At 37.6% G+C, this 18,159-nt stretch overlaps 1 protein-coding gene across 1 annotated transcript in view; it reads left to right on the top strand.

The window, feature by feature from the left end:
* The window catches only part of LOC137621467 (neugrin), an 81,549-nt gene extending 70,640 nt beyond the window's left edge, over positions 1 to 10,909 (top strand). Inside the window, exons 6-7 of the mRNA XM_068351795.1 lie at positions 1,010 to 1,119; positions 7,502 to 10,909. Of these exons, the coding sequence (XP_068207896.1) occupies positions 1,010 to 1,119; positions 7,502 to 7,809 (418 nt within the window). The 3' untranslated portion in view covers positions 7,810 to 10,909. The remainder of the gene's footprint in view (positions 1 to 1,009; positions 1,120 to 7,501) is intronic.
* The last annotated feature ends 7,250 nt before the right edge of the window (positions 10,910 to 18,159 follow it).

The following is an 18,159-nucleotide window of genomic DNA, read 5'->3' as shown; positions in this document are numbered from 1 at the left end:
ACATCCAAGACCAACACAAATAAAAACGGGCCTAATGCTAACCCATGATGTAATCCAACACTAACTTCAAAGGTTTCTGTTTCTCCAACAGCTGTTATTACTTTTGTCCTTGTTCTTTTGTAAATCATCTCTACCATTCTTACCAAGTCTTGACCAGGAGAGAGTGAAGAGTGTCATGAGAAGGTGCCCTGTGCCCCATGCTCTGTAGTTGCTTAGCAACTGTAGTATGATGCAATCAAACCAATTTTCTTTGATTGTTTTGTTGTAGAAAAAAACCAAGACTAGGAGTAACCCATATGAAGTACTTGGGTATGTATAGCTAGGAAAAATACAAATTGTTTTTAAAATTTGTAGTGTTAGGATGTTAGGAAGTCAATAAACTGTAGCAAGTTGTTTCACATAAAGATAGGTAACAATTTCTGAGATGTATGTTATCCTAGAAATTGCAGATTCTTTAGGGATATATTTTTTTTATATTTTATGATAAAGCTGGTGTAGTGCAAAGCCATGGCCACACATCTCTTATTTGTATTGGATTCTGGCTTTTGCTATGGTGTAATGTGTGATATGGAGTGGGCATTTTAGTATGCAAAAGCAAAGAGACTAATATAGCAGAGCAAGTTTGTCTGCTCTTAAGCCACAAAATCTATTTCAAGTAACTTGGGTTAGGTGTCTCTTCCTTCCCTATAGAGCTGTAATTTTCTATGCTGTTCCATATAATGTAACTTACAAAGCCTTGTTTAATGTGCAAGTATTTTTCTTATTACTATACATATTCTTTATTATATTGAAGAATAAAGTGACATATATAAAGAAATAATTTATAGTGTGCTTGTAATATTAAAGTTAAAATTATTTTATGGTTTTTATTTGATCAGTGATTTATAAGATGGAGCTGAAGAATTAATGTTTATAAATGAGATATGATCTAAAATAAATAAAGTTTGAGAAGTTTCTGGTCTTTTTATCTTTTTTTTAACATGAAATTATGTGATATCTGAAATTTCAGGTTAGGTCAAGATAACGAAAATCTTCCAGTCCCTCTTATGGACCAAGAGAAAATTATGTCGATTCTTGAATCTCTTGAATTTGAAAATGAGGAAAAACCAAAAGCTCCAAGTGAGTATACTCATACATTTTGAATATTTTTCCTTTATTTTAAATGGTTTGATCCATAATGTGGATGCAGCTGCTTCAGGTATGCATTTTTGTATTATATTTTATGTGGGGATTGTGTTTGAAAATGCCAATGTCAGAAAAAATACAATCTGGAAGCATTTGAAATGTAATAGATGCCTTCTGAGCTAAGATCTGGAAGTAATTATAGTCTTTAAGCTTTTTAAATGTTGTGGATACTTTCTAGACAAAGGTCAGTCTGTAAATTTTTCATCTGGAAGCGTTTTAAACGTTATAGATGTACTGTGAGCAAAGATCTGGTAGTAATTTCAGTCATCTGGAAGTGTTTGAAATGTTATAGTTGCTGTCTCAGCAAAGATCTGGCATACATTCTAGTCTTCTCCAAACGTTTTAAATGTTATCAAATCCTTAACATTTTAATATGCAATATAATTGTAAGGAGCCACTGTTTACATTCTTAAGCTAGTTGTACAGTACTTTGTTCCCTAAAGTATATTTTTTTTCCTAATTTTTTGAATAAAAAATAATAATTATAATCTCTTTACGTGTGAGTAAACAAATGTTAAAGTACAATTGCAGTATATTATTGATTTTATTTATTTTTATGAGCCTCCCTTGATGTTCGTATTGATTCTTTCTGGAAGCTGTTTTATCAATATTTATCCGTAAAACTAAAAAATGTCCCATTTTTTTCACTTTCAATCTGCTTATGCTTCTAGTAAAGTAATAAGAAAATGTTGCTGTTGATGGTAATTACAGATGACTTGGGCATGCCATGGTCTTTTTTTCAGTCTCTGTGTCTCTTTTGGCTTGACAACAGCCCCAAACTCCAGATTTTTCAGATTTAGTTTTTTAAGTGTGGTAGGTTATGTCTTATTCTGGATTTATTAGTAACTACTCTGCTTATTGTTCAAGGAAACTTTTATTGGGTGATTATAATCCACATTTTCTTTGTGTCTCATGTCTGGGACAATAGTGCAATTTAAATATAGTAACTATAGTGAGAAGTGTGAAGGCCTCACTGTACCTCTTATGGAAAAGTATGTTTCCATGGTTGCCAACCAAATTTACAGTTCAGATCGCAAAAGGAAACGTGCTTTTAGTTCAGGGGAAAATGCAGAGAACTAGGCCAGGTAATTAAAGCAGGAATGATGGCAATGACATGCCAGCATTTAACAAATCAAGTTTTGATAGTGATAGGCGACAGAAGCTCTCAACTAGATTTTTTTTTGGGAAATCTTAAAATCTTAGAAGGCTAGAAAATTTTCAATTAAAGGCAGTAATTCTGACCTAACCTGACTTCTCAAGTCAAATCTTGAGGTTTTAGTGATTAATTTATTAAGGATTTTGATGGTGCTCAGCGCATTACATATCCAAGATACTATCCTATAGATTCAAAATTCTTTAATTACTTTAGACCCTTCTGTGAAACTCTCACCTTCCTGCAATCCTAGCTGCTCTTTTAAACAACAAGATTGTGAAACAAAAGACAGAGTTAGTAACCCGGATGCTGATATCCCACCACTCACCGAAGTAAGCACTCCAAAGTTATCTCGTATTTCAAATGTTGAAGGCATGGCATGTCGTACAATTCCTTTAGGGCAAAATGTTTTTTTTTTAATAAAGATTTAGCAAATGCTGATGGGTTGCATTATGTTTTTTATAAAGTTTTGTCAAATGCTGATTGGTTACAACATGTTTTTCATGGTAGTGTACATTGTTTGCTTGTAAGCTCAGCCACTAGCTCATCATGGAGTAATGTCACGGTACATTCTTGTGAACAGGGAGGTGAGTTTGAAGAAAGCACAGGAAAAGCCTGACTATGATGCTGTATCTTCTTTTCAGTCTGTATGAAACCTTATTGCTGAAAAATATCCAAATAAGTGTCTTAAGGTTAGGTCTTAGGTTGCTTATTCTTTCAAGTCTTTGAAGATGGCTATTTCTGAGATGATTTATGCACCTCGGTTTTCCTATTTTATTTTGAATTGAATCAACGAATTGTTATTTCTAGTATTATAGAAGAAAAATTTACTGGTTATCAGGATTTTAATTTGGTTTTGGATTATCTAACTTTTTTTTACATAAAATGTTCTGTTGTGTTTTATGATTAAGAGAAGAGAACAGGTATGTACTGGATGGGACAGTCTAGGAGGTGCAAAAGCATTCACTGATTTCTTCCCCTATGTTGGTTCTGTTTTGTATATGAATAGAATTGATCAAGTAATTGCTCAAGTGGGTAACAGGATTCAAAGTGATACTTTGAGGTAACTTTGTAAAGATACCAAAGTTTCTCCCTTTATGTCAATAGCTTTGACGGCCTTAGAATTGTCCCTAAGAAGTTCTTTTCTTAACAGTGGTAGAATATCAGGATTCCGGGCTTTTAAACGTTACAGAAGAATTGCCAACCAGACTCGAATATCTAATTGGAAAATACTATGATGTGCCTTCCTTGCAATACCAGTAAGATGAAAACTTTCCCACTTAATCATGTTTTGGAGAGCCTTAGTACTGATCCAAGGAAACTGCCAGTAGTCAAAGGAGGTTACCGGATCCCTCTAGCCTCCAGTACGCCCTTTTAGAATCTGTTATTTACTGATAATATTGTGAAACCTGATAAAAGCATAACTTTAGGAAAAGGATTGTTGGACATAAAAGGACATTTCTACCACTAAAATAATAATATTTTGATATCTTTACATGTTCACAACCAATTTTTGTTAACCAGCTCTCTGTGACTGTTTGGGAAGGTGGAAGAGTTGCCTTAGATTTTAGAGGTTTCATCTAAGTATGCTCTTTATGATAACAACAAAAACTTAGGAATCTAAGCTACAGGATGTTACTCATGTCACCATAACCACCAGACCTGCATTAATGTATTTACACCATTTATAGATATAAAAAGGGTGGACTTTGTGGTTTTGACTTTTGTACTGTGAGAGTCTTCACTACTGTAAGCTGTAAATTTCTTGTTGTAGAGTATTTTTAGACAGGAATTCATCCGTGAATATCTCTAAACCCACAATTCTCACTTGGGTCAGTAATGTTAAGAGCCACATAATTTTGGCCATACTGAGAATTCTGGGTTTAGTGAAGTGCAGGGATTGTTTTATAATACTATTGAACTTCATCCAGCTCTCTCCCAAATCTTAAGAGAGTTCACCATTTCCAGAGAAATTGATTCATGGGACCTCTTTGGTGAAAGCTATTAAGATTTTGATTGCCCACCACACAAACATTATAGATTAAATTTTTCAAAATTCTTCTCATTTGAATACAGGCCTAGCAAACAATGCCTCCTAATCTTTTGCTCTATGTGGATCAAGTCCAGAAAATTTTCTGGGAATTGAGGTGTTTTGAACATATGTTGTAGGAAAGATGGGAAGCAGTTTATGGAAAATACTGATAAAAAGGAGTCTGAATTGAAGTTGCTCTTTACCACTGGGTTTTCAGTTGTCAGAATGAATGTGTTTGTCTCTAAGATATACAGTAATTTGATGAGAAGCAAGGAACACAGGTTTATCGTAGTGACCTAGTTATTTCATGTTGTCTACGTAATTGTATTTGCTTTAGAGCTGTTTAGCAATATACTTTATTTCACTTTACTTGAAGGACTGCTTTTCTGGTCCTATACAGCAGGGGAATCCTACTCTTTACGGGACCTACAGTCATTTTATCACGTTCGTTCCAAAGCATTCAACATTTCACACCACTTATTGCTCATTTATTGTCAAATCAACAACATCGAAGTCTTCAGTTTCCTCTTGAAAGCCTTAATATCTTCAGTCTTTCAGATTTCTAGTGGGAGCTTATTGTTTATTCTCAATGTCACTTATTTAAAGGCTCTAGAGCCTACAGTAGACATATATCTAGGTTCCAATAATTTTAAACCATCTGTAACTATTCTCGTGTCAGCACGATTTGTTAGCTGCACAATATGTAGCAATTCTCTTAGATATTTTGGACGTCGGGTTTTGATAATTTGATGGGTTGTTGTATATATTTTAAACTTGATCCTCACTTTAATAAGCAGCCAGTGTAAATCAGTTAGTGTAGGAGTGATCCTTCCTCAGGGTGGGACACCTTTTATTTGTCTTGCTCTTCTGTTTATTATGTTTAGTAATTTCTGAAGTTACACTTTTGGTAAATTGTAGTAGATGAAGTTACAGTAATCAGTCCAGGTAATAACACACTGTCCCAAGTTTCTTTACAGAACATTCATCCAGGTTGTTCTTTGTAAAAGCAATATTTCTAAGATGATAACCAGCAGATTTTTACTATATTATATATTAGGACATTGAAAGACAACTTAGTCAAGAGATACGCCTAGATCACGAACTTTACTAGATACAGAATAAGATTTGGCCCAGTACACTACTTTGAGGTACCCCTCTGTTTAAAGGTTCATATGAGGAATAAGAGTTTCCAATTTGCACACAGTAATTTCTGTCCACTAAGTTGTCTTTTAGCTATTCAAAAGCTTGATCTTCGATACTGATGGACCGTAGATCATTTACTGTAGTAGCAATTTATGTACAACTGTATCAAAAGCAGCACTAAGATTAAGTAATATTAAAATACCCCATTTTTTTCATCCATCATTTCAAACATATTATTTACAACAGAAGAGATAGCTGTCTCTGTAGAGTATACTTTTCTGTAAGCAGACGGGTTGTCTGGCAAAACTTCTATTTCTTCTTAGTGACTAATTAGTTCTTCAAAAATTGTATTCTAGCACTTTTGAAATAAAGGGTAGATTCGAAATAGAACTTGATAATCTAGAGCACTTTTCAGAACCGGTGTGACTATAGCCATTTTCTCAGATTTGGGAAACTTACACTCATCGATGCTTGTATTTGCTATTCTCGTAATTATATCAGCTAGACTAGGAAAGTTACTTCAGATATTGGCATTGAATCAATCCTGGTTTGTTCTCTTTGCTCTCTTGATAATCCTGGTGACATTGTCTTGTGTCTTATTATTGAATCTTGTTGATTTTATGTTTTTCTGATGTAGAATATTTGTAAATGACCTAGTTATATTTTCTATTTTGTTTGTATAGAAAACTAGAAAATTATTTGCTATCGCCTGGTTACTGTACCTCTCTGGTAGCCTTTTTTCATTTCCCATTATTTAAGGAGACAATATAACTTATTTATGTCTGTTGCTGCTTTGTGGGACTATCTCTTATAGTATTTGCTTTTTTTTTTCTTACTAGGTAATTATATTGGCACATGGCCATTTTGTATTCTACCCATGTACTTTGTTTTTAACCGATTCCACTTTCTGCAATATAAAATTTTGCATGGAAATTTACCGATACCTTAAGTTCCTTAGGTATATAGTACATGTACTACTGAAAATAATTTTATAGATTATGACCAATCTGTTAACACAGTTACACTACACAACTTGGCCTTTGGCAAAGTTAAAATGTATATGTCATTCTTCCCTTCTTAGACTGCCAATTAGTTTTGACTACTGTACTAACAATTGTGAAAAGTTTAGTTTTTTATTTTTACCTTTTACTGCTTCCTCCGGTGCCTTAGATGACTGCGAAGGTAGTAGCAGTAGGGGATTCAGCATTATGAAGCTTCATCTGTGGTGGATAACGGGGGAGGGTGGGCTGTGGCACCCTAGCAGTACCAGCTGAACTCGGTTGAGTCCCTTGTCAGGCTGGGAGGAACGTAGAGAGTAGAGGTCCCCTTTTTGTTTTGTTTCATTTGTTGATGTCGGCTACCCCCCAAAATTGGTATATGTATGTATGTACTGAGTAAAATTTAATTTGATTGTAATGTATGAATAATTTTGAGCTGTTGATCTTCTGATACGGTATGTACTATTTCACCCACACTTTTATAACTTATACTTGAAATGTTATTTGTTGCCAACTGCTAGACTAGTACAAAGGAAACTGAAGTATTTTCTACAGATTCAAGTTAATTTTAAAATTATTTTTTCTTGCTTATTCATTTTCATTCAAGTTTTGTGGCATTTAATTTTACACTAATCATAGAATTTTCCTTATGAACAAGCATGTGTGTTGTGTTGGATGAAATTAGTTTGTGACAACATTTATTTTGCAAAACAGAATAACCTTAGTTACTTTTTGCAAGTAAATAGGATTAAGCTTTGATTTCCGTACATAATTATTGATGTAAATAGCCTAAGGCTTATTTCAGGTTTTTTATCAAAGATTTTTATAATAAATGTTTAGGGTAATGTATTCAATAGAAGAGAACGTTATTAATAGTTTTATCACATGTATAAAATATTTCTGTCTTGTTACTAGAAAGAAACTCCAACTTTCATAGACTACAGTACCTATTCAGGAAATATTAAACATACTCAAACTTTTAACTTTCAGGTGCATCAACTGAAAAAAAGTTACGGGTGAAAAATAAGCCAAAAATAAGAAGTGGATCATTTGTAAGTATAATAGAAAACTATGAATCACAGATATCACCAAAAGAGCCTACACAGAAGACTAAAGCTCCCCAAAAATATGAATACCTTGATGTGTCTTCAGTTATACCAAGTGCACCACAGTATGAAGGTACATACTCTAAAATGCGTAGTCAAAATTCGGTAAGACAAACAAGGAAAAGAGTTTCAAAAAAGGTCACGAATTTGATTACGTTTGAAGAATTCATGAAAACAAAAACTAATTCCTAAATGTTCGTCTTATTAAGATATCCAAAGATTTGTGTACATAGTTAGGTTGTTATTGCTTTTTTAAATATTGAATCATTTTTTACAAGAACTGTATGAAAGTTGGCACTTACAGTTAATCTTACTGTAGTTTGTTCTATTCACAAGTAAGTATGGAAATAATAGATTATAGTTTAAAAATCTTGTTTATTTTTACATGACCTGTATTGTATTAAGGTTTTATGAATAAGAATTGGTTAACAGGCCATAGATTATTTTGTTAATGAAATTTTAAAAATCTTAAGGAAAGTACAATAAAATTTCCATGTCCACATTCTTTAGGTTCTAAGGATACGTCTAGACGGTCAAACAGTGTCTGTTGGACAAACACTGTTACCATATCATAAAGCGAAGGAGTATGAAGTCATAAGCATTGAAACGAGGATAGGTTATATGGTAATAAACAGTGGCAGATGAAATTGTCTACCATGATTTCTACTTCGTTCATCAGTTAAAGACCAGCAGAAAATGTTTGAAGTTGGTGTCTGCTGGCAACACACAGGTATCTACATTATATTAGCCTGTAGTTGTTGTCAGCTTCAATTGCAGTGCATCATAACCATGGTATACCATAAAATAAGAATATGACAGTTACTATACCGACACTTTTAGAGTGAGCGAGCTGGGTTTATTCCTGGCATTCCATGCAACTTTTTCTCTGGTATTTTTAGCAGTATTTATACCTTAGAAATGGTGCTATAAGGAGCATTTCACTGGGCGACACAGGTCCCTCGCCCAGAAATAGATTTTTCCTTCGACAAAATCCCTTTATGCAGCATGATTATTTTTGCCATTTATGAGGACTATGAAATGGTTCCTGGAAGGACTGGTGTCTTCAATCTTAAGACACCTCAAATTAATCATGAGTCTGACTTTAGAAACTACATACAGATGTACCCAGATACTTTCTATGCTTTATAGAAGGGAAAAACTTTTATAACTAAGCAGGACACATTTTTGAAAGGGAGCATTTCTCCAGAAGCACGTCTCGAGGCAACATAGAATCACATTGCCTGACTTTGAACAATAATTTATCAGTGAAATAAGGATGCTATTATCATTATTATTGTTATTATTAATGGGCTTACTTTGCATTTTGTACTGTTAACCAAATTGAAATTGTCTGTGATGAAGATAAAATATTCATGATTTGTTTTTCCTGTTCTCTTATAGAGTTACATGGAGTTGCAAGGATTTTGGATGTCTTAAAGACTTTAGTCCATCAGCAGACACTCCATTTGCTGTAAGGTAGAGCGAATTATTTTAAATTCTTTTCCACTTTTATGCTTTGTTTGGTGAACTTCAAAATTTTTTAATAATAATGCAGATATCTTCCTCCTGGTCCCCACTTTGTATTTCATTACCCAAGATTGGGTAATCAGTTTGTGGGTTACTATAACCTATGTGCATAACTTTGCATTTCTCACAGTTGAAAGGTATTTTCCATTTTCTGGACTATTCTCCCAACTTAATTAGATCCTCTCTTAAGGCTTCTGTCTCTTCCGAGTTTGCAGCATTTATACCTAGTTTAGTATAGTCAGCAAATCTGGCTATTCTACTGCTTAATCCTAAATCTGTCATTGATACAAATCAGGAATAGTAATGGGCCAAGGATGGATCCTGGAGGTACTCCACTTGTTGCACCTGCCCACTCTGAGGCTTCTTCATTGATTGCAACTCTTTTTCTTTGTCTGTCAATCTTCTATTCATTCAGCTAGCTCATCAATGATGCCTAGTGCTCTAATTTTAACCATTAATCTTTTATGAGGAACTTTGTCAAAAGCCTTTTGAAATCTAGGGATGTGATGCTTTTTGTCCTGCTTTTGTGATATATGCTAAACATGTTGTGGTGGATGTTTATTGTCATGCTTTTGTAATATATACTAAACATGTGGAAAAATTCCAACAGATTTGTCACACAGGATCTCTTTTGTCTAAAACCATGTTAACAGTCTATCAGAAGATTTTTTTCTCTATGTTCTGCTATGGAATCTACTATAATTGATTCAAACTTTTTACAAGGCACTGAAGTTGTACACACAGGTCTGTAATTGCCAGGTTCTTCTTTTGGTCCCTTCTTGACTGGAGGAACATTGCCTAATTTCCATCCTTGTGGTGCCTTTCTGTCGTTGGCTGTCTTTCAGAACATTTTGTAAAACTGTGGAGAGATAGAGTTATGTATTTTCCTCATGATCAACACTTCTTAAGGCATATTAGAAACATGTGTGTACATGATTGAAACCGATTATCATGTATCATCGAAACACCATAATGTATTGGGTGTATGTACAAGCCCTGACTTTTTTCTCCTATTTCCTTAGCTCACTCCTATATTGACCCCGAATGGAGTTTTTTCTTTTTGTCCTCTAAATTGTAACAGGCAATCCACCTCCCTGAAGTTCTTACGTTATTTTATTAATTGCTCTCACAAGTTTATTTCTGTCTATATAAACATCTAATTTGACGTTTCATAAGCATGGGTTCTACCGATATAGTTCTTTTAGCAACCAACCCCCTCTTGTATCCCGATGGTAGCTTTCCTTGGTAACAGAATTACAGTTAGCCATGTTTATACGGCAAGTGAAACCTAATTGGCTAAAAGCTACGGTTCATCTGGTAAACAAGTATAACTCTGTCCAGCATGTCCCATTGGAGTCCGAAGCTCAGACTCTATGAACACAGGCACTTACACACCACTTGGTGCTCATTTAATGTCAGCACTTCTTTCTACTTCCCAATATTAACTGGTAACAGTTGGTGTTTGACCGTTTGGACTCGCCCTAACAACCCCCCCGACCCTTTGCAGTTGTGGAATTCCACAGATTACTGGCTATAGGGAGTTGTTTTACTTGTGAATATTAACTCTTAAGAACTGTAATTGTATTCTGAATGTAAAATACACTACTGTACAGCAGTAAATGTACATTGCTATAATACTAGTATAGCACAGTACATTAAAATCTTATACTGGCACTATTAATATCCCCACCGCATTCTCTCTCATATACATAATGTTTACCGGTAAGTCTTTTAATGTGCTATACTACACTAAACTACTTAGTGTGATAAAAGTAAATCCTTAATGAAAAAAGAAACTAATAATCAAACTTTATCATCAAGAAACTAGTGTATCCTTACGATAAAAGATATTATTATAATTAAAAAAGAGCTCTCCCCCATCTTAGTGGGTGCTATACTAAACTTTGCCCTCGGACCGCAACAGCCCTGGCCACTAAACCTAAAAATAATGTGACCAAGCTATTTTATGAGCTATACAGTACATGCTACTGTGAGTGAGTACTTATGCCAATACATGAGTTCTAAGAGCCAACTGTGTTTTTTAAGGCATGACTCTGAGAATTCATTACAATTTAAATTATTCATCAAAAGGCCATGCAAGTTAAATGAAACTAATGTAGTAATAAACTGTGACAAAGAACATCTTCAATGTTCCACCCATTACAGAAGTAGATTTTTAATTCCATCAAAGTTTAGTTACAAATAGAATACTGTACTATACACTAAAAAAAGTTTCTGTAACTGTCAAGTAATCAAGTATTCAGTTTTCCAGAGCAGTCATAACTAAGCCCACTTGTTCGAGGTAAGCATTTTCTGTGATGTATTTCCTTTATATAAAAGTCTTTTCTGCCTTTTTAAATGATTAAATCAATGTTGAATAGTTGCATTCTTTGTCTTTTTAGATTATTAAATCAGTTGAATAGTTTTTTTCAAGTGTTGGCTAATTAAAGAATTTTTATTTTTTGAAGGGACATGAGATTGAGCAAAGAAGTTTTATTTTTATGAATGGCAGAAAAATTGTACTCTTAAGTTTAGCCTTAAACATCTTGGCACATATCATATTTCAACTGCTACTTGGAGAGAAAATTTATTACTAACTCAAACACTGTATCAGGTGAGTTTTCAGCTCTTTCGTTGTTAGCATATTATTTGTAATTGCATCAGGCTGTGTAAAAAATTGTTTATTCCTATGCGTATACAAAATTCAGTGTCATTTAAATGGGTTACTAATAGCTCCATTTTCTACAATCAGACAAGAAAAAAAGAAAAGGGTTTGGTTGCACCATAATCAGTTGCTTAGCAACTCCATTGCATGGCAGTGCTATGTGCTGCTGCGCAGCTTGTGCCACTTCTCTTCTGGTCGTCGTAACAAGAGGAGGTCTCACTTCTTCTCCTCTGTGATCATAACTTACATCATCAACACTGGATTATTCATATAGTGCTTAGTGTTTTGTATCTTTTCCTTATCATTGTCATTAATTGTGCTTTCATTATCTGTGCTATGAGTGCACTTGATTATGGCTAGTACATCTATTGGCATGCGATCTTGCCCTTGCCGTGATGATCGCCATTGTGGTACCTTCATTTCAGGTTGACGTTGATCCGCATCCTTTCTGCCTCTCATGCCATAATAAAAGATGTTCTGTGGAATCTCTATGTGAGTATTGTAGGGAGTGGCTATCCTCCCAGTGGGAGAGATATCATTCTCAATGCAAGAAACAAGCTAAGAGAAGATCGTTCTCCTTCCTCATCCTCTTCCAGCAATGGTATGAGGGGCAAACTTTCCTGCATCAAAAGTTATCCCCCATCCTGCTCCTTTGTATCTTGACGGCTCCAGTTACGAAGGATGGTGGCCATAATTTTTGAGAGTTATAACTTTATTAATGTATTATCACCTAGTGTTTAGCATATGCCTAGTGATCATGAGTCAATGCTTATGACTAATCCCTTAGCTATGGCTGTTGCGTTCCCCGAGCCAGATCCAATCGCAGTATCCTTGGTCCCTGATTATTTAGAAATGCATAGATCTCCCTCTCCTCTCCCTAGTGTTTTGAGTGGTGAGCTCTATATGGCTGATTTTATCTAGGATGAATTATCACTTTTGGAGTTCTCTCCTATCAAGGCTTCAAAAGTTGACTGTTGGAGGATCTATTTTGCCCGTTTCCTGCTCGTACACATGACCCGGGCTTGCCTCGTACCCTCGGGTTCTTGGCACTGTCTTCTTACGAGTTCTCGGTACTTGCCCCCACTCCCCATTACAATGCATTAAGGTTGGTCACATCGCTTTGGCTGTGTCCACAACTGCAACTTTGACCAGGCCTAGTAGCGCAAAACCTTTTGTGTCTTCTCCTTTCAAGCAATCCACTTGGAATTAGAGTTTCTATAAAACTTTTCTAATACCGCGCGGTTTCCATACATGGCTCAGCCTGGACGTGGTATCAGGCAAACAAGTCTGTATGTGCTGCTGTGCCCACTCGTGATGATGGCACTAAATGTGCTGCCATTTCAACACACTATGATATTCCTCCACATGATGGCTATGATAATGTGTCGCACAATAATGCATATTCTAATCGTGCTGCCATAACCAAAGCTCATATGAATGGAACAACCCCCTCCAGGTCGTGTTCCACTCCTAGCTTTGGCCCAATGTCAGGTAGCTTTGGCTTACAATCCACAACCACCATTGACTATATAACAAACCCGTTGCTTTACCAAGCCGTACTCACACAAGTACCTTCCCTAATGTTAGTAATGCTTCAAATTTTACACTGTCTTTGGAATAGCAAGAACATTATTTTTCAGGTGAATCTTCTTTTCAGGTTCCGCATAGGAAAAGGGTGCCAGAACCATTTTCCCCTTTTCCTCAAGTGACACCCCTTTCTGCAGCAGATGACGTCGCAGTCATCAGGTGTCGTAGACTTGGTTCTCATATGAGGCGGTCCAAGTGGCCTATCTCGGAGAAATCCCTCTCCTCTCAGAGTTAAGAGTTCAGACAGAGAACTCCCTATTATTCCCTCACAATCTGCTAGAGGAAGACATCTGTATGCTAGGAGTGAGCACTACTCCTACGGTTCTTTCTCCGCTTCCTCTTCTCTCCATTTGCCAAGTGTCACAAGAGAAAGGAAGGATGTTCAAGGAAAGTTAAATCTTCTAATGTGCCTATTAAGGTAGGACCACCAGTTATCCCTAAAATTGAACCACTTCTTCATTAAGATATTACAACCATTAATGACTCTTGGGAAAACCTTGCTTTTCATTGGGCACCAGCTCAGCTGATGTAGTCCCACTCGAGGTTCCTATGTCTTGTTTTCAACCATTGTATTTTGTTAAGATCACGAGTCAAATCCCTTGCTTTGATGGCCTAGATGAGCCTCCATCAGGCAGTGCATGATACACTTTATTCCTGCAATCTCAAAGCCCGAGACATACTGGATTTAACACCTAAGGCTCAGCCTTGGAGAACTTGCTTAAAGCAAGCAGGTCCTCTTAAGTTGCCTCACTTAGCACTTTCGCACCAGAGGAGGTTTTATGTTCACTCTGGCATGTATCCGATCCCACTCCCTATTGATGCCGACGTTGCCAACCTGGTACCAACTGTACCTAGCAACAAATTACAGGCTTGTTCCTGTGTAGATCACTGGTCAGGAGCAGTATCTTGCTTCAGGATGACAGAGATGAGAGCACCCTAAAGCAATTTGAAGACCTCTCGAGGTCAAGAGCCAAGGCTCTGTAGTTCTTGCTGCACCAGACAGTCTACTTTTGGGGCAACTGCATCCTAAAAAGATGCGATACCATCTTAGCCTGATGCTTTAAACAGTTGTCTCTTGACAGACGCTCTCTGTTTGAGGAACTCTTGCCTGGCGAGTTCCCCCATCTCTCTTTCCTCCATCAGATGTGGCTGCTGCCCTATAGAAAGCTGAGAAATTTGGTCAGACTACTCTTATAAGGAGAGCAGTGGCACCAATGATTCCCACCCTTCAACAACCCCAAGGGAACTGGCCCTTTAAGCAGGTTACCCAGCAGAAACGACTTCTCCCTCTTGCGGAGTTTCAACAACCTGGGAGCCAAGACCCTCTACCCACCTTTCACTGTAGAGAACACTCCTCCAGCCACAGAGGCTCCTGCTATGGGGGGTATATCCCCCCAACTTACTACCAGTAGGGGAATGCCTACAAAGTCATTGGCGCAGGTGGCAGTTGTGTGGAAGTACTGTACAACGTTCAGGTTTAAGAGTCCCATTCTTAGACTGTCCGGCCCCCTCTGACTGATTCTGATAGCCCGACCATTCTAATTGAAAGGCTCGGTAAAGAATCTCCTCTTACTAGATGTGTCCAAAGGAGCTGTAGTGAAAATCTTAGACAACTCCCTGGCATCCTCAGGAATCTATTTTTAGCAGAGAAGCTGACTGAAGGTTGGAGACCCGTCGTAGACTTGTCCCATTTGAACCAGTTTGTCTTACAAACAAGGTTCAAAATGGAAATTCCGGCCACTGTTCTTCAGGCCATCATGGTGAACTATTTCCTTCTGACCCTAGACCTGAAGGATTAATACTTTCAGGTCCCCATCTATCCTGCCTCGAGGAACTAAGCCCTGTACCTAAGGTTTCCCTGATGAGACAATCTTCCAATTCAAGGTGCTATGCCTTGGCCTGTCAACAGCAACTGTCTTTACCAGGATCTTTGCCCTTGTTCCAGCCTAGGCTTATGACATGGGCATCAGGCTTTTAAGATATCTGGAAAACTGGCACCTCCTAGCAGTCTTGAATCCTGCTTACAGACCCCAGGGATCTCAACTACTGCAAGTTGGAGCTTCAAATAAAACTAAAAAAGTCCAGTCTTGTCCCCCAACAGTCCATCACATATCTAGGCAGAATGTTACCTTCTTGGAAGGGAAATAGTTTCATGGCCGCTCTTGGTAAAAGTTAATCCCCTTCAGGAGAATGCATCCTCACTCAGTTTAGTGGGCTCTGAATAGCCAGTGGTTTCAAATATCCAACCACCCCGCAACTCTGCTGTCAGTGCCCCAGAGGAGGTCGTGACAAATCTTCGATGGTGGTCGAGAGAAAACCTGTTAGCAGTAGTCTCGAATATCCAACCACCCTGCAACCCTGCTGTCGGTGCCTCAAGAGGCTGTGACTAATCTTCTATGGTGGTTGAGAGAGGAAAACCTGTTAGCAGGAACTCCCTTTAGGTTTCTCCCCTTGTAGTTCCTTTTATTCTTTGATGCTTCATGTCGTCGAGGGGAAGGGAGATTTTAGGTCTGTAGTCAAGGCCTTGCCCATCAACCACCTAGAAATGAAAGTGGCGTACCTTGCATTACTCCTTCTCAAAGACCGCTCTGTTGTGTTGATGAGCAATAAATCCATGGTGGTAGTGACCTACATCTCCAAGCAGGGAGGTGAAGTCTCCCTCCTTCTCTGCCAACTAGCAGTGGAGATAAACCATTTGGCACAAAACAATGCAGTGTCCCTCTCAGCTAGGTTTATCCCCGGAAAGAGGACTGTAATTGTGGACCATCTGAGTCAACCAGGGATGACAGTTGTTCCGGATGGTCTTTCCTTCCTCTAGTGGCAAAGTCTTTTGACTTTGTGGGGTTCTCCATCACTAGACATGTTCGCCACTCGCCTGAATACCCAACTCCCAGTGTATTACTCTCCAGTCCTGGACCCAGCAGCAGCAATGGAAGATGCCTTCCAGCATCTGTGGAACCGGCTAGATTTTTATGCCTTTTCACTGTGTCCGATTCGTCAGGTCCTGAACAGATTCTGAACTTCACGAGAGGCCAGAGTAACGGTAGTAGCCCCAAGGTGGCCAACAGCTGAGTAGTATCCAGACCTATTGGAACTAATCACAGAAATCCCAAGAGAAACTTCCAGAATGGCCAAACCTCCTGTGTTAACTGCACGTTCCACGAGGTGGTTCACTGCCTATCTCTTTACGGTTGTAGACTATCCAGGCTTTTCGGGACCAACTGCAAAACAACTTTCCGGATACATCCAAAAGTTGTCCGCAGCAGTCTTCTAAGCCAAGTGGAAAACATTAGATTGGTGTCACAGGGGGAATATTGCTCCACTCAGGCCACTTTTCCCTTGATTGGTGACTTTTTAATGTTCCAGAGGAATGATAAATCCTTTTCAGTCACTGCCGTGAAGGGCTACTGCTCAACCTTGTGCCAAGTTTTCAAACTGAAAGGACTTTATCTCTTCTCTTCATGGGAACTTTCTGCTCTCATTAAAAACTATGAAGAGACTTGCCCTCCACAACAAAGCCCCCTTCCTGTGATGTGACAAAGGTTCTTAGGTCCTTGAATAGAGCCCCCTATGAATCCATGCTTGAGATAGGGCTCTTACTTTAAAGACTGCCTTTCTCCTTGCCTTAGCTTCAGCCAAGAGAGTAAGTGAAGTACATGTTTTGTCATCCCTAATGTCACATCCCAGAGGGTGGAAGGAACTACCCCTTACATTTGTTCCCGAGTTTATGGCCAAAACTCAAAAGCCTGTAATGTTAATGATGTTAGAGTTGACTCACAATATTGTGTAAGGTAACTGATGACCTGGATAACCTTTTACTCTGTCCCGCAAGATCAGTCCGAAAGTATTTGAAAAGAACATCCTAGTTTAGACCCAAGATTCCAAACTTATTTGTGAGCACAGGTGCTCCAAAACGAAGGTATCCGAATACAATATCCGTGGTCTTGCAATAACCCTAGTGTTCTGCAAGAATCACTCAGGAGCCCAAGCTCTCAGAGCTGGTGTCTGGAAAAGACAAAACTTTCTTGGATCACCACCCAAAAGTTTGTACTCAAATCTTTAAACCCTTTTTTTTAGGCCCTATTGTTACAGCTCAACAAATAGTCTAGCCTAAATTCTTTACGGGATACCTAATTGTTTATCAAAGCACCAGTTATTCTCTACATTATAAGGGTATGAAATATGGATAAGTCCGATTGTACAGAGACGGACCTGCAGTTCTTGTTTAGACCACACCCTATTGCACGGAAGAATAACATGTTCTCAGTTATGAATGTATATATTTGATACACTAAAGTTGTTTGATGATTATTGTTCATTTGGCTTTATCTGTAACTTAGACTGGACCTAAAAGGATTGGACACGAAAACTTTGCCCCTTTACAAGCCATTTGAGCTGCCACTACATATCTACTTTTGACTCTTGCTCATACCTTTACGTACTTTGAGTGTGTGAAAACCTCTTATCGGAGACTGCCCCCACCGAAGGAAGACTCCATTTAAATGACTCGGAAGTTGGTATCTGCATAGGAATAAACTACGAATGTTAAATTTTTTTTTCTTATTTTTCTTAGCTATACAAACCTAAGTCACTTTAAGCAAAGGTCCCAAATAAAACCAGAGTGATGCAAGCCGCGCAGCAATATATAGCACTACCATTCACTGGTGTTGCTAAGTAACCAATTATGATGCAACTAAACCCTTTCTTTTTTTGTTGTTGTCTGGTCAAAGAAAATAGAACTAGGAGTAACACATTAATTAACT

The sequence above is a fragment of the Palaemon carinicauda genome, chromosome 28, assembly GCF_036898095.1.
Source record: "Palaemon carinicauda isolate YSFRI2023 chromosome 28, ASM3689809v2, whole genome shotgun sequence".
In the NCBI taxonomy this organism is placed as follows: Eukaryota; Metazoa; Arthropoda; class Malacostraca; order Decapoda; family Palaemonidae; genus Palaemon; species Palaemon carinicauda.
This window is presented reverse-complemented; position numbering and strand designations above follow the sequence as displayed.